The sequence below is a fragment of the Leptopilina boulardi genome, unplaced genomic scaffold (assembly GCF_019393585.1).
Source record: "Leptopilina boulardi isolate dan_hultmark-lab unplaced genomic scaffold, ZJU_Lbou_2.1 LbouV2_371, whole genome shotgun sequence".
NCBI lineage: Eukaryota > Metazoa > Arthropoda > Insecta > Hymenoptera > Figitidae > Leptopilina > Leptopilina boulardi.
The window spans coordinates 2,209,838-2,230,479 of NW_026137942.1; the positions used below are offsets into that span (position 1 = coordinate 2,209,838).

Sequence of the window (20,642 nt, forward strand, 5' to 3'; positions counted from 1 at the left end):
TACAACAGATAACATAATCTGATTTGAGAAAAAAATGTTTCCCGAAATTGATAATAAAAATATTCAGTATTATAGTAAAAATAAAAAATTTAGTGCTTATATAATTAACAAAAAAATAGTATCTTGTAAAAAGGAAAGAATTAGGCAATAGTGGCTTTTGAACTAAACCGACGTTTCTTGAATTCGAGAAAAGCAAATTGACGAATAGATTTCTGAATTAGGAAATTGTATTGGTCCAATTCGTAAAACTTTTTAAACGTAAAAATAAAGAAAATTAAGTTGTACCAGGCAATAAAAAGCAAATGTGATATTGCTTACCAATGAAGGTGAAAAATACTTTTTGTCAAGTGATTTTGTCAATATTAAATAAAATAAGGAGTGTTAAAAATGTGACACTATTTGAATTTGAGAAACGATGAAACCCAATTCAAGGACAAAAAATTTTCTTTGCGTTAACCCATTAACGCCCAAATGCACAAAATTTTAAGTTGAACTTCAATTAATGATATTTTACAAAAAAATCATTAGTTTTTTCGGCTAGACCATATATTACATATCCCTAACATTAATTAATGGATGAAATTTCTGTAATAAATTTGGAGGTACTACGGATTGAACCTGGGTTCGCCGCGCAGAACATAGTTTTTTCCCCACTGTGAATAAGTTCAAAAATAAAATTTATAAATTTATTAAAGATAAAAAAGAATTATTTATTTATTTTATTGTTGCGTTGCTTGTTATTTATCCCTAACATTAAGCGGTTGTATACCTTTTCATGGGTCAAAAAATTGATTTTTTTTCATTGCATGTATCAAAAGTACATACTCTGCAGAATGTTCTCAAAGAAGAGTATATACGCTTGAAACTTTAAGGGGTTAGTACCACATCTTTTTTTAAAAAAATCGATTTTCTAAAAACTGCAAATTCTTGTAGTAGATATATGTAGAAATGCTATGGAAACTATTATTTTGGTTGGAAACTTCAGTAACATATCGAAAAACGGGGTACAACACTGCAAAAAGAAGTATCTTATTTTAAGATCTTTTGGTAGCGTTTTTAAGACATCTTAAACATCTTAATGCTACCAAAACATCTTAAAATAAGATACTTCTGTTTGCAGTGAATATAAAAGTCACGCGCTCACGGAGCGTACTCTTCGCGTTCACAATGTATGTTTATATATATATATATATATATATATATTAAACTACACATATATGTATATAAATATGTATATAAAAGCATATATACATGTATATAATATATCCTGACGCGTAAGGGGGTATTTTCTGGAAAAAGACATGTTTTCGTAAATTAGCTTTTTCTCAAAACAACGTTTTGTGACCTGGCGGACACAAATTTAAATTTTTAAGGCTTATACTGCTCATATACCGCTATCGCCGGAACTACAATCATAATTTTTTATTAATATTTAACCATTTTTTTAAAAAAATTAAAAAAATTTTGTTTTTCGATGACCTGAATTGGAGATATCGTGTCCGACAATCACAAGTAGGGGTATTTGCAGGCGGCTATGACAGCAAGATAATCTGTAATAAAGAAACAAAAAATTTTTTTTTAAAGTTTAAAACCCCTTCTTTTAGGTATAAAAAGTTTGAAATATATAAAATAAATTTCGTAATAAAAAACATGTTTGAGAATCTCGGAACCGTCATTTTTGACAACTTCGGTTACGGTGCCCACACAGCACAATAACTTACTACAAGTTGACAGCAAACTTATATCTAAGTTTTGTTATATTACAATGTAAACTTACAGTATCTTTAAGGTATACTTAAAATGTCCGCCATACAGTGACCTTACACAGTAAGCCTACAATAACCTTAAAAGGTAAACCCACTGCAAGCTTACATGGTAAGGTCACTGTAAACATACTTTGTGAGGTCATTGTAAGCTTTCACAAGGTAAGCTTACAGTAAGTTTACGGTAAGCTAAAATGGTAAGAATAAAATATTAATAAATTTGTTTAAACAATATTTATGCGCAGTAGCTTCCTAAGGCAATTACGGATGCGCAGTAAATTTTATTAAGTCAAATCCTATCAGGGTCTCGCAGCTGTATAAGAAAATACATAATTTATTGTAAAAAAATTTTATGATATATAGTAAAATTTATACATTTATAATTTATTATATGTATGTTTATAATATCGTAACTTTACTATAACGTTACTGTAATCTTACATAGTAAATACAATATAGTAACGAAATTCCCATTGTTTTTTAATTTTAGTTAAACTCTCTCTCTCTGACTTATCGCATTCACCGCAAGCAGCTATCAAAAAAGATGTTTTAGTGCAAAGTCTACAGTTTCCACAATTATTAATATTTTTTAATAAAAATTTATATACAAGTACATCGAAATATGTACTATTCGATAAAATAAATTTCGTTTAAAAAAATTTTTAATTTTTTTTTGATGCGCATAAAGGTATATAACAATTTAATTAATGGAGGAAAGTTTTGAAATAAATTTGGAAGGACTGGTAATTGAACCTGGGTTTGCCGCGCAGAAAGAAACATCCTAACCAACTAATTTTTTTTTTTTTTTCATTTATTTTTTTTTAACAATAATATACATTTGATAATTCTAACGTGAATAAATGAAATAACAACGTTGTGTACTTTTTCTTATAATATGTTATCGATCGGGCCGCTTTGGCCTGTACTCGTCGACTCCGCATATCTTTGTTTTATTTATTTAATATACACATCCATACTATTTAATATAATCATATGTGTCCTGACGCGGTGAAAGGGACCTTACGCCAAAAAAATTGATTTTTATTTTTTTATACCAATTGAAAGTATTTGAGTTGCTATTTCATTTCCAAAAAATAGAAATTATTTTTTTCAATTAATTTTTTATTATGAACATTTAAACGTAGGCATCTTTCTCGTATTACATTTTCTGAATTATGTTTGAAAGCACTTTCTTTAACGTTAGCTTTTGTCGATTTTAATTTTCTTATATAAAAATTGATAGTTTTTGAGTTGCTGTTTGATTTACAAAAATCAAAAATTGTCCCCTTGCAATAGTCTTTTTTTATAAACATTTAAACATAGGCGGTGCAGTCTACGCCTATTTACTTGCTTCTCTTTGACAGCACGTCCTCTACAATTTGCTTTTAAACCGTAAGGTCCCTTTCACCGCGTCAGGACACATATAATCATTTGATTTTTTACTTTATTCAATTTTTTTTACATTTTTGTCTAGAAAAATACCGAGGTCGGATATTAAAAAACTAGTCATATACATTTGTCGTGGTATAAAAAAGAAAAAGAAAATGAATAGGTTTTCCATCATTTGTACAATTTATATTTGAATCTCAAATAATCACATTTTTACATTCTTGCGAATCACATGTACATGTCGACTACCGTGCAAGTTTATCATTCCCTCCTCTTTTTCTATAAAGACGAGTCAAATAGATACTAACATACACCCATGCATGTCTTCACAGATTGTTATCATCTGACCTTAGATTATATTTTCTGACAAACCTTCTTTTCCCTTTATCGATCTTTCTTCTATTTAATCTGGCTCACGCAGCCACCAACAATGATGAGCAAAATACTTTTTTTTTGTCTCTCTCCCTTGTCGAGGCAGCCATTGAATATTTAATTTTTATATTTTGATTATTTTGAATGTCTACTGCATTATATTGTATATTTCTGTTTTGTGAATGTCTATATATATGGTATATGATAGGGACGTTATTATTATCTAAGATATATTTTTTTTTGTCCAAATAGACAAATGTCTCAGGTGCCAGGTTTCCCGAATCGATCAGCCTCTTTAGTTCCTCATCATCCTTCATGAAAGGTTCTGATATTATGAGGTTATTGACATTTTTTGTGGATCTTATAATATGGTTTCTTATAAGGCCCACAACAAAATCGTCAATTCTGGGGATTTTTGCAATATCATAAAGTTTCCTGTTGGATATGTGTTTCTCGAAGCCTGTTTCTGGATCCCTATATAACCCTAGACATGCCCTTAAACAATTTCTCTCAAATATTCTTATTTTTTCCATGATAGATGTCGAAATGCCAAACCAAATTTGGCAACCATACGTTAGTATGGGCCTTATTAATACTAAGTAACATATGATTTTAACCCTTGAATTTAATTTCGAGGAATAGAATAGATGTTTATAATTAAAAAACGCGTTTTTTGCTTTTTCCAATGTTATTTTTATGTGTGTATTAAATTTTAGCTGATCGTCTATATATACTCCTAGGTACTTGACGCACCTTTTATGTATAATTTCGCCATTCTGTTCCTCGTTTGCCTTTATTTTAAAATTTTTCCAAACTCTTCTGAATTTTTTACTTAATTTTGATAACAATGGTCTACAAAGGATTGTCTCACATTTATCATTATTACATTTTAGTTTCCATGTACAAAAAAAATTACTAATATTTTTAAAGGTTTTTTCCAGTTCATCTTGTGCTTCTATTAATGTTTTTTTTATGACGTAAATGACAATGTCGTCTGCAAAACCAATCCCTTTTTTATGTTCTTCTATATTTATTCCATATGTTTTTAAAATGTCACTAATATAAATATTAAACAAAAGTGGGGAATTTACAGCTCCTTGTTGTAGGCCATTGTTCAGATTATAATACTTACTTTCGCTACCATCCGGGAGAGAGACAAACATTTTTCGATCTATAATCATGTTCCATGTTATTTTTAGGAGGTGTATTGGGAAATGTTTTTTTATTAATTTGAACAGTAGTCCTCTCAGCCAGACTGAGTCAAACGCTTTTTCTAAATCAATCAAACATGCTGCTACTATTTTATTTCTACTTATTGCTTCACTAATATCTGACACGAATTTAGTCGTTGCATGTATTGTAGATGATTTTAATCTAAATCCAAACTGTTCATTTGGGACACTTTGGTTTGTTTCGACATGTCTTGCTATGGATCTATTTATTAATACTTCAAATAATTTTCCAAAATTAGATAAAAGACTAATTGGGCGATAACTACTAACCAGGCATGGGTCTTTTCCCTTTTTTAGTATTGGTACTACTTTTGCTAATTTCCAATTATTTGGAAAATGTCCATTATTTAATAAATTATTAAATAATATTAACAACCCTGTTATTACGTTGTTTGGCAGTTTTTTAATTGCGATATTTGGTATTTTATCGAATCCTGCCGATTTTTTATTATTCAGTTTATTAATTATTTTTTTAAGTGTTTCAAATGAGTGAAAAAATTCTGGGTCGTTATCATAGACCGGATTTAGCGCTGTGTTATTATTATTGAATATTAAGATTGGATTATTGTTTATATCGTTTAGTTTATTGTCCGTTATAATCGAATCCAATAATCTAATAATTAAAAAATAAATTACAAATAATAATAATATTCATAATAACAATAAAATTGTGGTAAAAATTTGGTTCAAAATAATTTAAATAATTAATTATATTTAAAATTTATGCAATTATCTGAAAAATATTTTAGTTAAAAGTTCTTCAAAATCTAATTTTATAATTTAATTTTCAATTTAATATTTATATACAATTAATTGTCTATAAATTTTGTTATACCAATTATAAGGAAATGAAATAAGCAAGAAAAATTTTATTTCAAACTTTTTGTAAATTCATTATAATAAATTATTTTAATCATTTGTTTGCTTTATTTTTAATAAAAATTGTACTTTTTCTAGTTCCTTTTATTTATAAATTTATTTATTCTTTTGAACTAGAAAAAAATTCGTCATGTTGAATAAAATTTTTGAACAGTTTTTAAAATTATATTTTTATAATAATTTTCGAGGCGCCGTAAAAACTTATAATCATTTGTTTTCGAAAAAATCCGGCAGCCCCCTGCGGGGGCGGCCACATTCTCATCACACGCTTCGCGCGTAGGGGCTCGCTTCGCTCGCTAGTTTGAGCGCGCCCCTGGGCGCGCGAAGGATGTTCGTCCCGCTTCGCGGTCCGATATTGATACGCGCTACGCGCTTTGTTTGTTTATTACAATTCAAAACCTAGTAGCATTAATTACTTTTTAACTACACTGTGTAATTCAAAAATTGTATTAATTATACTACCAGAAAGTAGTTGAATGACCCAAGAATCCATTTGGTAGAATGAGATTTTGTAGTTGTTTCAGACTTTGTAGTTGATTTAATTAATTTTGAAGTAAAATGTCAAGAAGAAAGAAATTATTTGTATTATTTTTATTAAAAAGAGTAAAATTAATTACACACAGAGTTAAAATAAGTACAAAAGTAGTTATTTTAATAAGGGAGCTTCATATAATCGACTTGTTTTGAAAAATTTATTAGAAACAACTCATAGTCTTTATTAAAATGCGTTAAATTAAATTATACAAATAGGTAAGTTTTAAAGGTATTAGAATAAATTTTTTATCGAGCAAAAAAAAGAGAATAGCGGCACTGCAGATGTTCAAACTTAGTTCCTTAATTTTGCGCCGTTGATTGGCCAGGTCTTTGTAATTAACGAAAATCGACAAACCAAATTATTTACTAAAATAAGATATTCCGCTTTGAACTAATTTCAATTGAGTAAAAGAAAAAATTAATTAAAAATTAAAAACACTAAAAAAAAGAACTTTAAAGTAAATGCATTTTTAAATCAACCCATTACTAAAATTTTTACAGGTAATTTGAGGCTATATGAAATAGTGTACTAAAAGAACCGAAAATTTTTAAATAAACAATTAACAAGCATTAAAAAAAAAGAGATTTTTTTAAAATTTTTGTTCAGTTTTTTTAATTTTTTCAAATCTTAACCCTACAGAATACCTTTAAATGCTAAAAATATCGGGTCAAAAATGTTTCAATACGCCATTTTGAATTTTTAAAAACTGACTTCAGAATCGTAATGAGCGACCTAAAAAACCAAGGAGTAGAAAGATTTATTCAAATTTGTTAAAAAATTGTTGAAAAATGAATTTTCTCTTTAAAAAAAGCAATGTTTATACTTAATTAATTTATAATTCTTTATAATTTTGCCTGCTACACTTATTATTTTTGTTTCACTTCACAATGCTTTCGTTATAGTGGAAAAAATGTTTTATGAATACTGCTTCAAAAACTTTAAAAGAGAGGAAAGTTGCTGAAAGAAAAGGTGGCAAAATAGGTTAAAACTGTGCCAGGTTTCATAAAAAAATAATTTTTTATGAAACCTGGTATTTTGGGGTTTTCCGGGTCGCTGACTACGAATCTGATGTCAGATTTTCAAAATTCAAAATGGCGGATCCAATATGGCGGTCGAAATTTATAAAAATTCACCAATTCATTTGAAAGTTGTTACTTAGGGGTTTTTGAGGTCGCTGATAACGAATACGATGTCAGATTTTGAAAATTCAAAATCGCGGATCCCATATGGCGGTAGAAATTTATAAATATTAATTATTTTTTATAAAACTTAGTATCTAGGGAGTAGTAGAGCTATGAGAGTTCTAGGACAGGTTCATATCTCGGCTAAGTTACCTACAGTCGGTAATGCAGATTTACCTACAGTCGGTAATGCAGATTTGCCAACTGTCGGTAAGGTAGAAACATGTTACAAATTTTGGTTCAACCGATAAGGTAGGGATCTGTTTTACCGACCTTCAATTGTTATTAACAAATTTAATTGTTATTAAAAAATATAAAATATAACAATTTAATTATTTATTTTTACTATTTATTAAGGTAATTTTATGCATATCTTATTGCAATATATTTATTAACAATTTGTCATAATTTTTATTAACAAAGGTAAGTTATAATAATTTGTTTTTGCTATTTATTAAGGTAATTTTACGTATATTTTTTTCAATTTAATTTTGCAATATAATTATTAACAATTTGTCATAATTGTTATTAACGAAGATAAGTTGTAATAATAATTAATCAATATTTTATTTGAAAATATTCTATTATTAATAGTTATTTTTTTTTTTTTTTTTTTTTTTGCTTAGGGACTATTGGGAAAATCTGTATACAGATACCTTGGCTTCCGCATGCCAAGGTTATGTGGGGTTGGTAAAAAAAAAGGAGAACAATAAACAAAATAAGCTGGTGAACTACTACCAGCCCCGACCCACTAAAACCCGTCAACCCTTCTTGGGAGCCCTTTGATCCACCCTCGGTACTGTCGTGAAGACTTTTGCCTTCGAGGGTGGCGCTCCAACTCTGTCGCAAAAGCGACTTCGTCCATTCCTGCGGACATCCTGCGTTATCAATTTAAAATAAATCTAAAATCAATGTCAAGCGGAATCAACAGCACACCAGAAAAGAAAACAATAAAAAGACAATAAATAAAAAAAATAAAAGTAAATTAAACAAAGTCAAAGATAAAATTGTAAAAAGACAGATGAACAAACAAAATATAACATAAAACTGTAAAAAGACTAAAATAAATAAATAAATAAACAGAAAATTGTAAAAAGACAAAAGGACAAAATAAATAATAAAATGAACAAATAAATAAATAAAAACTGTATACTGTCGATCTCGCCTATCTGCGGCCATCGAGATCCTTTCTCATCATAACAGAGATGATAAAGGTCTCGATGAGCCGCCAGTTTTCCTGGGACTGGATCATCAGCGCTACCATGTTCTCCGGTGTAACTGTAGTGTTTACACCGGTGAACATGGCCTGCCTCTCCAAGTCCCATTGACTGCAGGCAAAGAGGGTGTGCTCTGCGTTGTCCACAGGGAACTGGCAGTAAGCACACGCCTCACTCTCTTTCTTCTTAAAGCGCTGCAGGTACGAATTAAAACATCCGTGACCTGTCAGCGCTTGTGTCAAATAGTAGGAGACCTCTCCATGGCTCCTACTTAACCAAGTGGCGAGTGTCGGTATAAGGCGATAAGTCCATCGACCTTTTACCTCCCCGTCCCATCTTTGTTGCCATTTTTCGACCATCCTGTGCCTCGCTTCGAAGCGGATGCGGTCCTTGCTGGGTCGATCTTCCTCTTCAGAGGAATTCGCCTCTTTGAGAAGGAGGATAATTTCCTCCCTCTCAAGCGCCAAAAGATCTGCTGGCGGGACACTTGCAAGGACCTGCACAGCGCTCGTAGATACTGTCCGATAAGCAGAGGCGATACGTGAAGTAATGCACCTCTGCGCGGACAGCATCTTTTTACAGATGGTTGAACATCTGTTTGTTCTCAGGGAGGGGGCCCACGCTGGTGCTGCGTAAAGCAGTTTAGCGTGGGCGACACTCGCCACCAGTCTCCTTTTCTTCTCACGGGGGCCTCCAACATTTGGCATCACCCGTGCTAAGTTAGCCGCACATTCAATCGCCTTGTTTGACGCCGTAGCCATGTGGTGATGGAAGTTTAACCTTCCATCCAGTTCCACACCAAGGTACTTTATCTGTCTCCTCCACTTGACCTCGAATTCGTCTATCACGATTCGTGGGGATTTATAACCACGTCTGTCTGTGACCAGCAATGCTTCGGTCTTTTCCAGGGCCATTTGAAGACCTCTGGTTTCCAGCCAGCATTTTGCTAGCCGCAGACATTCGTTCACCAATGTCCCCAGAGCTTCCGCCGAGTCGGCAGCGCACACGATCAACGCGTCGTCCGCAAAGCCGACGATCACCCTACCTTCGGTCAGGTCCATTCTCAGGAAGTCATCGTAAGATACATTCCATAAAAATGGACCTACCCTCGAGCCTTGAGGGGCCCCACGCTGCATCTCTTCCTTGAGAATGCAGGTGTCTCCCTCATAAATAACCCACCTGTCGCTTAGATAATTATCCATTATCCGCAACAGGTAGGGCGGTATACCCTTCTGTATCATCGACTCGATGAGATCTTCTCATCTCGCGGAATTGAACGCGTTCCGTATGTCTATTGCTACCAACGCGCAGAAGCTCTTCTTTTTATCTGGTCCCAATTTGTTTTTCCCTTCTCTGGCGAGGTCCACAACTGCCTTTACGGCATCAACTGTGGACCGACCTTTGCGGAATCCAAATTGGTTATCGGATAGACTATTCTCTCCGGTCAAGTGAGATTGCATTCTCTGCAGAACCATGTCCTCTAGAAGTTTGCCCATCGTATCCAACAGGCATATAGGCCTGTAGGATGAGACCTTATCTAGAGGTTTGTCTCCCTTAGGAGGACCAGCCTTTGCCTCTTCCAGTCTGGAAAGAACTCTCCTCTGTCTAGGCAGCGATTGAAGATGTCCAGCAAAATCTGAGGGGAAGCAACAATCACCTCTTTTAGGATCTTGTTGCTTATCCCATCGATTCCAGGCGCCTTGCCTGTCTTCAATCTTCTACCTGCTGCTTCCAATTCTTCAAGAGTAAAGAGTTCTTCCTCTGTGACTATGCAAGAACTCCAGTCCTTCCTAAGCCACGGCTCTGCAGGAGGAAACAGGGCTTTTATTACCTTTCTGACCCAATCGGGATTGTCCAGGCCGGGGGTCTTTTGCCTCGTTACTAATTTCTTAGTAACAATTTTAAAAGCCAGACCCCATCCCAGATAACAAAATGTCTGCATAATTGCAGGCCGTGTGCCGGACCTCAGTCCGATTGATCGGACCAACGTGCCGGCACATAAGCAGCGCAATGTACGCGCCATTGCTGGCGATATCGCCCGCCCGCGGTCCGATCCATTAAAGTACAGAAAATGTTTTTTACTAAAATAAAAATTGAAACTGCGTCTATGTAGATACGTTTAATGATTATTTAAACAATTTCAGTAAAAAAATTACACGTGCTGATTAACATTTTGAAAATGTGCTCTGGTAACTTTTTTTATCAGATAATCAACCATCTCATTAATTAAATAGCTAAAAAAATAGTGTTCAAAATTATTTCGTTAGTAAAAAATGAGCTGTTTTCGGAATTTAATCACGGAAATGCATATATTTAATTCAGTATGATTATTTACAATACTTAACTTAAAGTTAAATTATCTCACGCACGCAAGGGGAATCGAAACCGCGACCTAACGCAAACTAAACCTAATGCCTAACCAACTGATCTATCAACGCACTTGCTTTTATTTACAAGAATTCTGTCCTAAAAATGAACTATAAAATACTTTTATTTAAAATTATTGTTTTTCAAAATTTCATTTATTCAAATATTCTTCTTAGAATTAATTATTTTTATTATAAATAGATCAAACATTTTGAATATTATTATATAGATTGTAATAATTTTCAAGATATTCTATGATTATTTTTTGTGTTATTAAGAATATTCGTATAATCGCATGATTGTTAAATGCAATATATATTATATTCATTAAAATAATAAATTTTTCACTAATGATTAATTATATTTACGAATTCATCAAACTTAAGTAGCAAATAAGTTACAAAAGAAATTCTAAAATTATTCTTGTAAATTATATCGATGGCCGCTAAATGAAAACACGTTTTTCGCGAGTGCAGATAGAAAACACTTTATTAAGAAAAACAAATAGAAAACATCTTATTCAAAATGACAGTTGTTTGAAGGCTATGTTACAATTTTAATTAATGGTTATTTTTAAAGTATGAATGATACATTAAAATTTAAATTAATTTAAACGTTTATATTGTGTCAAACTAACGTTGTATCCTTAAATTATTTTATTTAGACATTTGATATTGGCTTAAAATAAAAACATAGAAAAGTTAAGAAAATTAGGTTACAAAATTTTCAGATGAGTTTTCTATTTTTTTTTGTAAATAAGGGTGTTTTTTGTTTGCTCTCGCGAATAACGTGTTTTCATTTAGGAGCCATCGATATAAATTCTCAATGTAACATTAATAATTAAATGTACCTTTATTTTATTAATTCATTAATTTATTTCTTTGTTAAAGTAAGACAAAATAAATATTTCGAAGTCAAACTTATTAGCTTTATTAAAAGTTTTAATAGTTTTTTTTAAATTTATTCCATCCAATTTTCAATTTATTATTCAATTAATTCAATTCGTTTCATGAATTTTTATTTGTTTAATATTTAGTACAATTTTTAAAAAACTTTTCAGTTAATCGTTTAATTTTTTTAAGGATTTTCTTTTTTTCCCACACATCACATTATATTTCATAAACATTTCATAAATATTTCATTGAAAGATTTGAAATATTTCAATGCAAGGTTCATGAAATGTTGATGAAAACAGGAAAATGTCCGCCTATAAGAAATATTGCCGTGAAATTTTGCTGAAATATTACACATTAAGACTCCTGCAATATTACAAATGAAGACTCTGCAATATTCAAAAAATATTTCAAAGTTAGAAACTTTTCTAAAATATGAAATCAATCGTTATTTTCTAACATGTTCAACACCTTAGGATCCTTAGCATCATTTAAGTTGGAATTTTTCTATAATATATTTTAATGAAATATTTCAGCAAAATTACACGGCAATATTACTTATAGGCGGACATTTCCCTAATTTCAGCAATATTTCAAGGACTTTACATTGGAATATTTCAAAATTTCAATGAAATATTTCAGAAATATTTAGAAAATATCATGTGCTGTGTGTGTTTATACGTTATTTTCTCATTTTGTTGTTAAGTTCTTTTATAATTTTTTATCATTCTTTGCTCATTTAATAAATTTTATAGTTTTTCATAATTTTTTCATTTCGTAGAAACGTTGTCCCTTCTCTAAACTGAATAACTTTTTCCTTATATTATTCTTTTTTAATAGATTCTAGTCAGTTTTTTTTTGCATTTTTTCCTGTATTTTTACAAATTTCCCAATCGTTCCTATATTTCAGTAGTTTTTCGTTCTGTTATAACATTTTCTTTAATTTTTAAAAAATATTTATGTAAATCATTTCAATTTTTTTTAATTTTCAGATTCTTTTTATATTCGTTTATAAATTCTTCTATTTTCTTACAACATTTTATTTTATACAATTTTTAACATTTCATAATTTTTTTAAAATTTAAAGCTGTTTAGTTTTTGTTTTGGGCATTTTTAAATATTTTAAGCTTTTTTCGTTCTTTAAAGCTTTGTTCTTACATTTTCTAAACTCCTTCATTTTATGAATAATCTCCTTAACTTTCTTATATTTTAAGAATTTTCTTTTCTTAACATTTCTATAGTGTGTTTTACAAAACTTAAGTTATTAGGATTTTTATACTTATTAAACTGCTTAATTTATTAAAAATTTGTTGGCTTATATTTTTCTCATCTTTTTGATAATTTACTTTACTTTTTAAATTTTTTATTCATGATTTTTTAGATATTTTAAAAAGTATTCTACATTTTTAAAAATTTGTGAATTATTTTTTAATAAATCTTGTTATTTTCTCTTATCCCTAGATTTATTCTTTTATTTATATTTTTATATATTTTGAACCATAAAAAAAATTATTGCAAACTTGTTTTGCTTATCACTACAAAAAAATAAAATATCAATAAAAATTAATTTATTTATAAATTATTTAATTTTATTAGTGAAAGTAATACTTTTTTTATTTATAATGAAGATTCAAAAACAGAAATTTAAACAAGCCTATTGGCAGATATATCCTGGACAAAAGATCCGGATAATATGTCAGGAATATTGCGAGCACGATGCTGGCACAGTCGGTCTTGTCATAAAGTAGGTGGCACAAAAGGTGCGTTACAGCAGGGACACGGTCCGCCGCTCGTTGTGCCTGTAACGTGCCAGACACGTTTGTTATCTGGGCATGGGTCCTTCTCGACGTCCTCGATTAGGTCCTTCCAGCTACGGCGTCGCGACGCGCGGATCTCTTCTATTATTAATAGTTGTTTAAACATCTAATATTCATTTATAAATTTTTTCAATTAAATATTAATGAATATAAATTTATTAATTAGTTATACTGCACTATTGTAGTTTTAAATTTGAACTTAATTCGTGCCTTTCACCTAAACGTAAAGTGACTTATCGAAGCATTGCCAACATAAAAAATGATATCATTTTGAATTTAAAACAAGTGTTTTAGTATTGATAAGTTAAATTTATTTTTATAGTACTATTATTTGCTTATTAACAAAAGTAAGTTGAATCTATTATCTAATATTTTATTGTTTATTTATAACTATTAATTATAGAAAACTATTATATATATATAAACTATTAATAGTTGTTTCTTGAAATATAAAATTTATAACTAATTTTATTCACATCGTTAGCATTATTATTATTATTAAGTGATTATTTATTAAGGTAAGTTAATTTGCTGAAAATATTTTAAAGTTTTACATTTGAATTTGAATTGAATTTCGCGCCTTTCATGAAAACATAAAGTCTCTAGAGATAAGACTTTGTTTTTGTTATTCCCACCATTTGTTTATAATAAAATTATGTTGAATACGCGGAAAAATTTAAAATGTAATAAAAATTAATAACATTTAAGTAATTATAATGTTAAGTTTTTTGGACAAGTTTATGCACTAGCAGACGTAATTTCATTCAAAAGAGCCTTTAATTCAAAAGATAGTGGAAAGAAGCAAAAATGGTATGTGCATATTTTTTACTAATTTTTTAATTAAATTTATTTATATATCATATAGTATAAAGATATTAATAATGTTAATACTATTTTTTATATGTAGGAAACATAAAATCTTGAAAATAAAGAAATGAATGGTGAAAAAATGGAAAATAAGGATTCATTGGAAGTGATGGAAAAACAGGTATTCTAATTTTACTATTAAGTAAATAAATATTGTTGTTAACAAATAAGATTTTTTTTGTTACTGATTTTTAATAGACTGATTGTTGCTAGTTTATTAATTAAGAGTTAAAAAATTTTAAGAGTTTTTTTAAGAGCATTAGTTTCAAAGAGAAGGTTATACTTAAAGAATGTGATGCATGTTTATAGTAATTTGAAACCATAGCCAAATTTTATCAGTTGATTTAGATTAGAGTAAGTCAAGTTCAAGAAATAATTTTGAAAGTTTTATATTAAGAAAATTTAAAAATTTTATATTGAGTAAAATTACAATTGTAAATTAACTTTATTAAAGTAATATTATACAAAACTTCAAAATTTTTTAAGTAAATAAATTTTATTAAACAAATTTAGGCAAACAATTTTATGTATAATATTCATGTTTAAATTTTTTTTAGGATAACATTGGACAAAATCTGGACCACACAGAAAAATCATTAGAGATTGTCCAAAAAAATGAAGTAAGTTGAATAATTTATTTTGCAAAAAATTATAATTACTACTGGTAAATTTGTAGAAATAATTACTCTTTATTAATATTACTAAAAATGAATTAAGTGAAAATAATTTTTCATAAATCAAAGTTGCAAAATTATTTTCACTTAATTAAATTATGCGAAAATCAAGATTGCAAACATAAATTCAGAAAAAATAATTTAGCGAAAAATTAAATTTCTTATTCAGTAAAATAAGCAAAAATGAAATTCGCAAAAAAAGCTGAATTGACTTTTGCCAAATAAGTATTCACAAAAATCGATTTTGAAAAATTGACTTTTGCAAAAAAACTTTATTTTGCTAAAAAGGCTTTTGCTAAATAAGTATTCACAAAAATCGTTTTGCAAAATTGGCTTTTGCAAAAAAACGTATTTATTTACATACAAATTTAGCAAAATCAAAATTTTGCAAAAAATTGATTTCGCAAAAATTCAATTTTGTAAATTCTTATCTAGCAAAATCCAAATTTGTCAAAAATTTTGCAAAAAAATGTTTTCGCAAAATTCAATTTTGTAAATATTTGTTTAGCAAAAGCCAAGTTAGAAAAATAAAAATTTTGCAAATTCTTATTTAGAAAAATCAAAATTTTGCAAAAAATTAATTTATCAAAATTCAAATTTTGTAAATATTTGTTTAGCAAAAGCCAATTTAAAAATATCAAAATTTTGCAGAAAATTAATTTAGCAAAATCCAAATTTTGCAAAAAATTTATTTAACAAAGATTCAATTTTGTATAAATAAAATCGACCTTTATTAATATTTTTATTGTATATTGCAGGAAACCAAAGATGATAAAAAGAGCGATGTCAAAAGATGGTTTGAGGCGACCAAGAAAAGGGTAAATTAATTTTTAATAAAAATAATTTGCTTTTTATATATAAAGATAAAATTTTTATATTGTTATTTTAAATATATCTCTTAATATATATATTTAATTTTCATTATAGTAAATGACTTTACCATTACGTGACATCTATGAGCTGTCTTTAGAAGTTTAATATATGTATAGTGGAAAAAAAGTTATTAATTGTACACTTTTTTTAACCGATTTTAGAACAAAATAAAGCAAAATTGGCAAAACTGGAAAATGCAGAATACAATCCAAATGCACCAGAATTGTTTGGGGATGAAGATACCCCACCTTGCTTTACAAGAAAGCCGGGAATGCCAAACAGGCATAGCTCAAACGTGTTAATTAAAAGGAAGGAGCATGTTGCGGAGGTTCAGCCGATTATGATCGATGGCTTAAACCTTATTTAACGGATAAGGATGAGAAGACAGGAAAAACAAAAAAAATTGAATTAATTCCACCTCAAAAATTAAAAAGAAGGGGAAAAAAGGGATCTCCAAAAGAAAATTTGATGTCGGCAATGAGAAAAATGGAAAAAAATAAATAATGTTATTTTACGAATTTAATTTTATATTTTTAAACTTTTTATATTTTTATTGTTTTATTAAAGTTTTCATTTTTTATATATTACTATCTTTTTTAGCTTTTTAATAAATATTAAGGAAAATATTCTATTTTTATACACATATTTATATCTTTTCATTTTTTTCTAATAAATATTATGTTTTTCCTATATATTAGGCTAAATAATATATTTTTTTACTTCAAGTGTTAAATATAGATTTGAAATGTTCTATTTTTATACACATATTTATATGTTTTCATTTTTTTCTAATAAATATTAAGTTTTTTCTATATTTAAGGCTAAATAATATATTTTTCTACCAATGTTAAATATAGATTAAAAATTTTAAAATAAATAATCTTTAATATCAACCTAACCTAAAAATTAATCTTAAATTCCTTTTTTTTAAATAACACCTATCATTATACAACAATTTAGCAAAAAATTAAATTTGCAATAATTAAATTTCTAAATTATAAAGTTATACTTAATTAAAAATTTTAATTTTTTCAAGAAATAAAATTTGCATAAAAATTAATTTTACAATTATTTAAAACTAATTTAATATTTTTAAAAAAATTTAAAATTTTAAGAAGTTAATTTTTTAAATATATTTTGAATTCAAATTATTTTCCCGCGTAACTGTCAGCGCGCTTCTAGTTGTACTCACTTGCCACAAGTATCGCTTCTGTAGTTTCTCTACATTACAGTGGTCACTCGTGGTGGGAGAAAATTAACGAGGGCAAGTGTATTGTTATTAATTAGCATATTCGACCGAGAGTTCGACCAGTGCAGTCAAGCATGGAAGACTGCTCCTGCTTCCACTGCCTCGTGAGGGTGATGTCGGCCTGCAATGTAAGTATTAATTAATAATTTAATCATCATTATTTAAACAATAATTATTTAAACAATAATTAAATAATAATAATTTATTAGTTACAGAATCCAGGCAATGAGGTGCCCCTACCCTCCACACCACCGGGGTCACCTGCACCCTGGCATCAGATAGAGACGCCTTCTTGGGTGGAATTGGGGACACCAGAGCCGATGTCCCCACTCCGGTCGATTGCCAATCAATATCGGCCGGATTCACCACCCTGGGCGAGGGTGCAGAGGCCTTCACCTCTACCGCCACCGCGATCACCAACACCTCCGCCATCAAAATCGCCGACTCCACCCCCGACCAATGAACGTAGGCGGCGCGGTGGTCGTCATCGGCGTAGGGTTATAATGAAAATTAAAATTATATTAAATAATTTAAATCAATAAAAGTTTAAATGTATATTAAAAGTATATCTTTCTTTTATACATATTCTCTGCGCAACCGTAGAATAAGGGTAGTGGTTAATCGTTCACTAGATTTACCTACAGTCCGTAAGTTATCAACCAAGCCAATACCGACTGTAGATAATTCAGCATTACCAACTGTTTGTAAGTTACCGACTCTAGGTAAGTTACAGACTGTTGGTAAATAAAAATAAGAGTGCTGGTTAAAAGTCCACTGCGCATGCGTAAAGTAAGAGTGGTGATACCATGTCCACTGCGCATGCGTAAAATAAGAGTGGTGGTTTAACGTCCACTGCGCATGCTCATCAGTTGGACTTTCGGGATATAAGTTGAAGTTTTGCGAGTTGATTTTTCATTCTATTTTGTGAGCTCATGCAGCCTAGTCGCAGCAAGAGTTAACAGCGAGTAGAGTGTTTTGGTTTTATATTTTTTCACTTTTCTTATTTTTAAAGATTTTATAATGGTAGGCAAACGAAAGAAGTACCGATAACCAAGTACCTGTAAAACGTATGAATTATAAGACCATTCTTGATGAGTATGACATATCACTTACACTCATTAAGGGTGCTCTTGAATTGCTTTCAAGTTTGCGTAATGGCGTAGATAAAAATGAATTTATAGTACGATGGGTTGCGGAATGTTCTCGAAATGAGTTACTTTTAACAAATATTTTTTAATATATATGTATGTATTTTACGCATGAGAAAAGTCGATGTGAGAACATTCTACAATCCTTTGTAAGATATAGAGTATTGTTTCAATCTCATGCGGTAGAGGGCGCTGGCTTACAAGACTTAGATATTTCTAAGCGTGTACGATGGGCTATGTGTGAGAATGCGTTTGAATGTAGATTGTACACGTATGTTATAATAAATATTGTACATATAGATATAAGTAGGTTTTTAGATGATGCATCCATTTTGTTTAAAGAGCACATTACCGATGTTTTAAAACAAAATGGTTCCCTCATTGTCTACAGCGTTTTGACAGCTTATTTCAAAAGGGTGCAAAATGAAGAAGAGGTAGTTATTCCAATACCGTTTACAGCAAAATCTAGCAGTATTTTCCTAACAACCCCATTGGAGGAATGGTTTGATGTAATTATGAAGCAGCCAATTTTAAAAAATGTTGAAGAGTTTTATGCGAAACGATCTAATTAGAATCTACAATCTATAGGTAAATTAGAAATTAATGTAAATAAATATAATCCTTTACGTGCTAGTTCATATATTGATTTACGTGTTAAAATCAAGATAAAACATGCGTGTATTAATGTACATAATGATAGAGACAATGAATGTTTTAAATGGGCTGTTCTTTCAGCTTTACATCAAAATTTAACTAGAAGTGACCGTGTTTCTACTTATAAGAATTTTGAAAATGAATTAAATTTTAAAGGAATCGAATTTCCTGTAGCATTAAAAAGTATAGCGAAATTTGAAAAACTTAATGATATATCTATAAATGTCTACGGTCTAGCAAAAAAGTATGGTAATTTTTCAGTTCACCCGCTACATTTAACTGTAGAAAAGAGGAGGAAGCATGTAAATCTGCTGCATGTAGTAGATTCATATGTTGATGAAAATATGAATAATGATGTTAATGCAAATTGTGACGATATTAATTTTATGAATTTCCATTACGTTTGGATAAAAGATTTTTTACGACTCATATCAAAGCAATTGTCTAACAATAATGGTAGAAAGTATATATGTGACCGATGTCTTCACTATTTCCATTCAGATGAAAAATTAAATGTACACACTGAAAATTGTAAAAAATTGAATGAATGTAAAGGAATTTTGCCAAAGCCTGATAAATGTATGATTACTTTTAAAAATTATAAGAATAGGGAAAAAGTTCCATTTATTATTTACGCTGACTGTGAGAGTTTACTTCTACCTGTAGAAGATGATGTAGATAATTTAAGTAAAACTAAGATATTCCAGCGTCATAAGTTATTAAGTATTGGTTATTATATAAAATGTAGCTATGACGAATCTTAATGCAAGTATGTTGCTTGTCCGAAGCAGGAATCCGACCCTGCTAAATGGTTTTCTGAGGAATTAAGGCAATTATCTGAAAAAATTGATATAATATTTAAAAAACCATTACCAATGGATACCTTAACTCCTCAGCAAGTCAGTGACTTTAATAGAGCCGTAATGTGTCACATATGTCATCAGAAAATACCAGCAAATGTAAAGAAAGTCCGTGATCATTGTCACCTTACTGGTAAATATATGGGTGCTGCCCATGAGTCATGTAATTTAAATTATCAAGATTGTCAGACTATTCCCGTAGTATTTCACAATTTAAGTGGCTATGATGCACATTTCATTATACATGCAATTTCAACAAGTTTTGAAGGTCATATAAGTCTTCTTCCCATCAATAAAGAGAAATATATCTCCTTTATTAAACATGTTAAGGGTAGTGAGGTTAAATTTAGATTTATTGACTCATTCCGATTTATGGCAGCATCCCTTGTAAAACTTGCATCCTATTTAGATGAGTATAAAATTGTACATTCTGTTTTTGCCAATACTGTGAGTAATCCTGATAAAATTAAATTATTAACTAGAAAGGGTGTATTCCCCTACGAGTATTTTGATTCAAAAACCAAGCTTGATGAGACACAACTACCTCCGATAGAGAAATTTTATAGTACGCTTTACGATGCGGGCATTTCTGATGATGAATATAAGCATGCACAGAACGTATGGATTGAGTTTGATTGTAAAAATCTCTATGACTGTGTCCATTTATATATG

At 29.7% G+C, this 20,642-nt stretch overlaps 1 protein-coding gene across 1 annotated transcript; it reads left to right on the forward strand.

Moving 5' to 3' along the window:
* The first annotated feature begins 17,382 nt into the window (after positions 1 to 17,382).
* LOC127287547 (uncharacterized) lies at positions 17,383 to 19,028 on the forward strand. The gene is made up of 3 exons (XM_051314539.1): positions 17,383 to 17,436; positions 17,524 to 17,773; positions 18,799 to 19,028. The coding sequence occupies exons 1-3, from the start codon at positions 17,383 to 17,385 to the stop codon at positions 19,026 to 19,028; spliced, it is 534 nt and encodes a 177-aa protein (XP_051170496.1).
* The last annotated feature ends 1,614 nt before the right edge of the window (positions 19,029 to 20,642 follow it).

Excerpts from the sequence above, each read along its gene's own strand:
- LOC127287547 (XM_051314539.1), top strand. The coding sequence starts at position 17,383 with ATGGAAGACTGCTCCTGCTTCCACTGCCTCGTGAGGGTGATGTCGGCC. Across the intron at positions 17,437-17,523 it reads GGGTGATGTCGGCCTGCAAT|AATCCAGGCAATGAGGTGCC; the intron begins GTAAGTATTAAT and ends TATTAGTTACAG. Across the intron at positions 17,774-18,798 it reads TCCACCCCCGACCAATGAAC|AGCACATTACCGATGTTTTA; the intron begins GTAGGCGGCGCG and ends TTTTGTTTAAAG.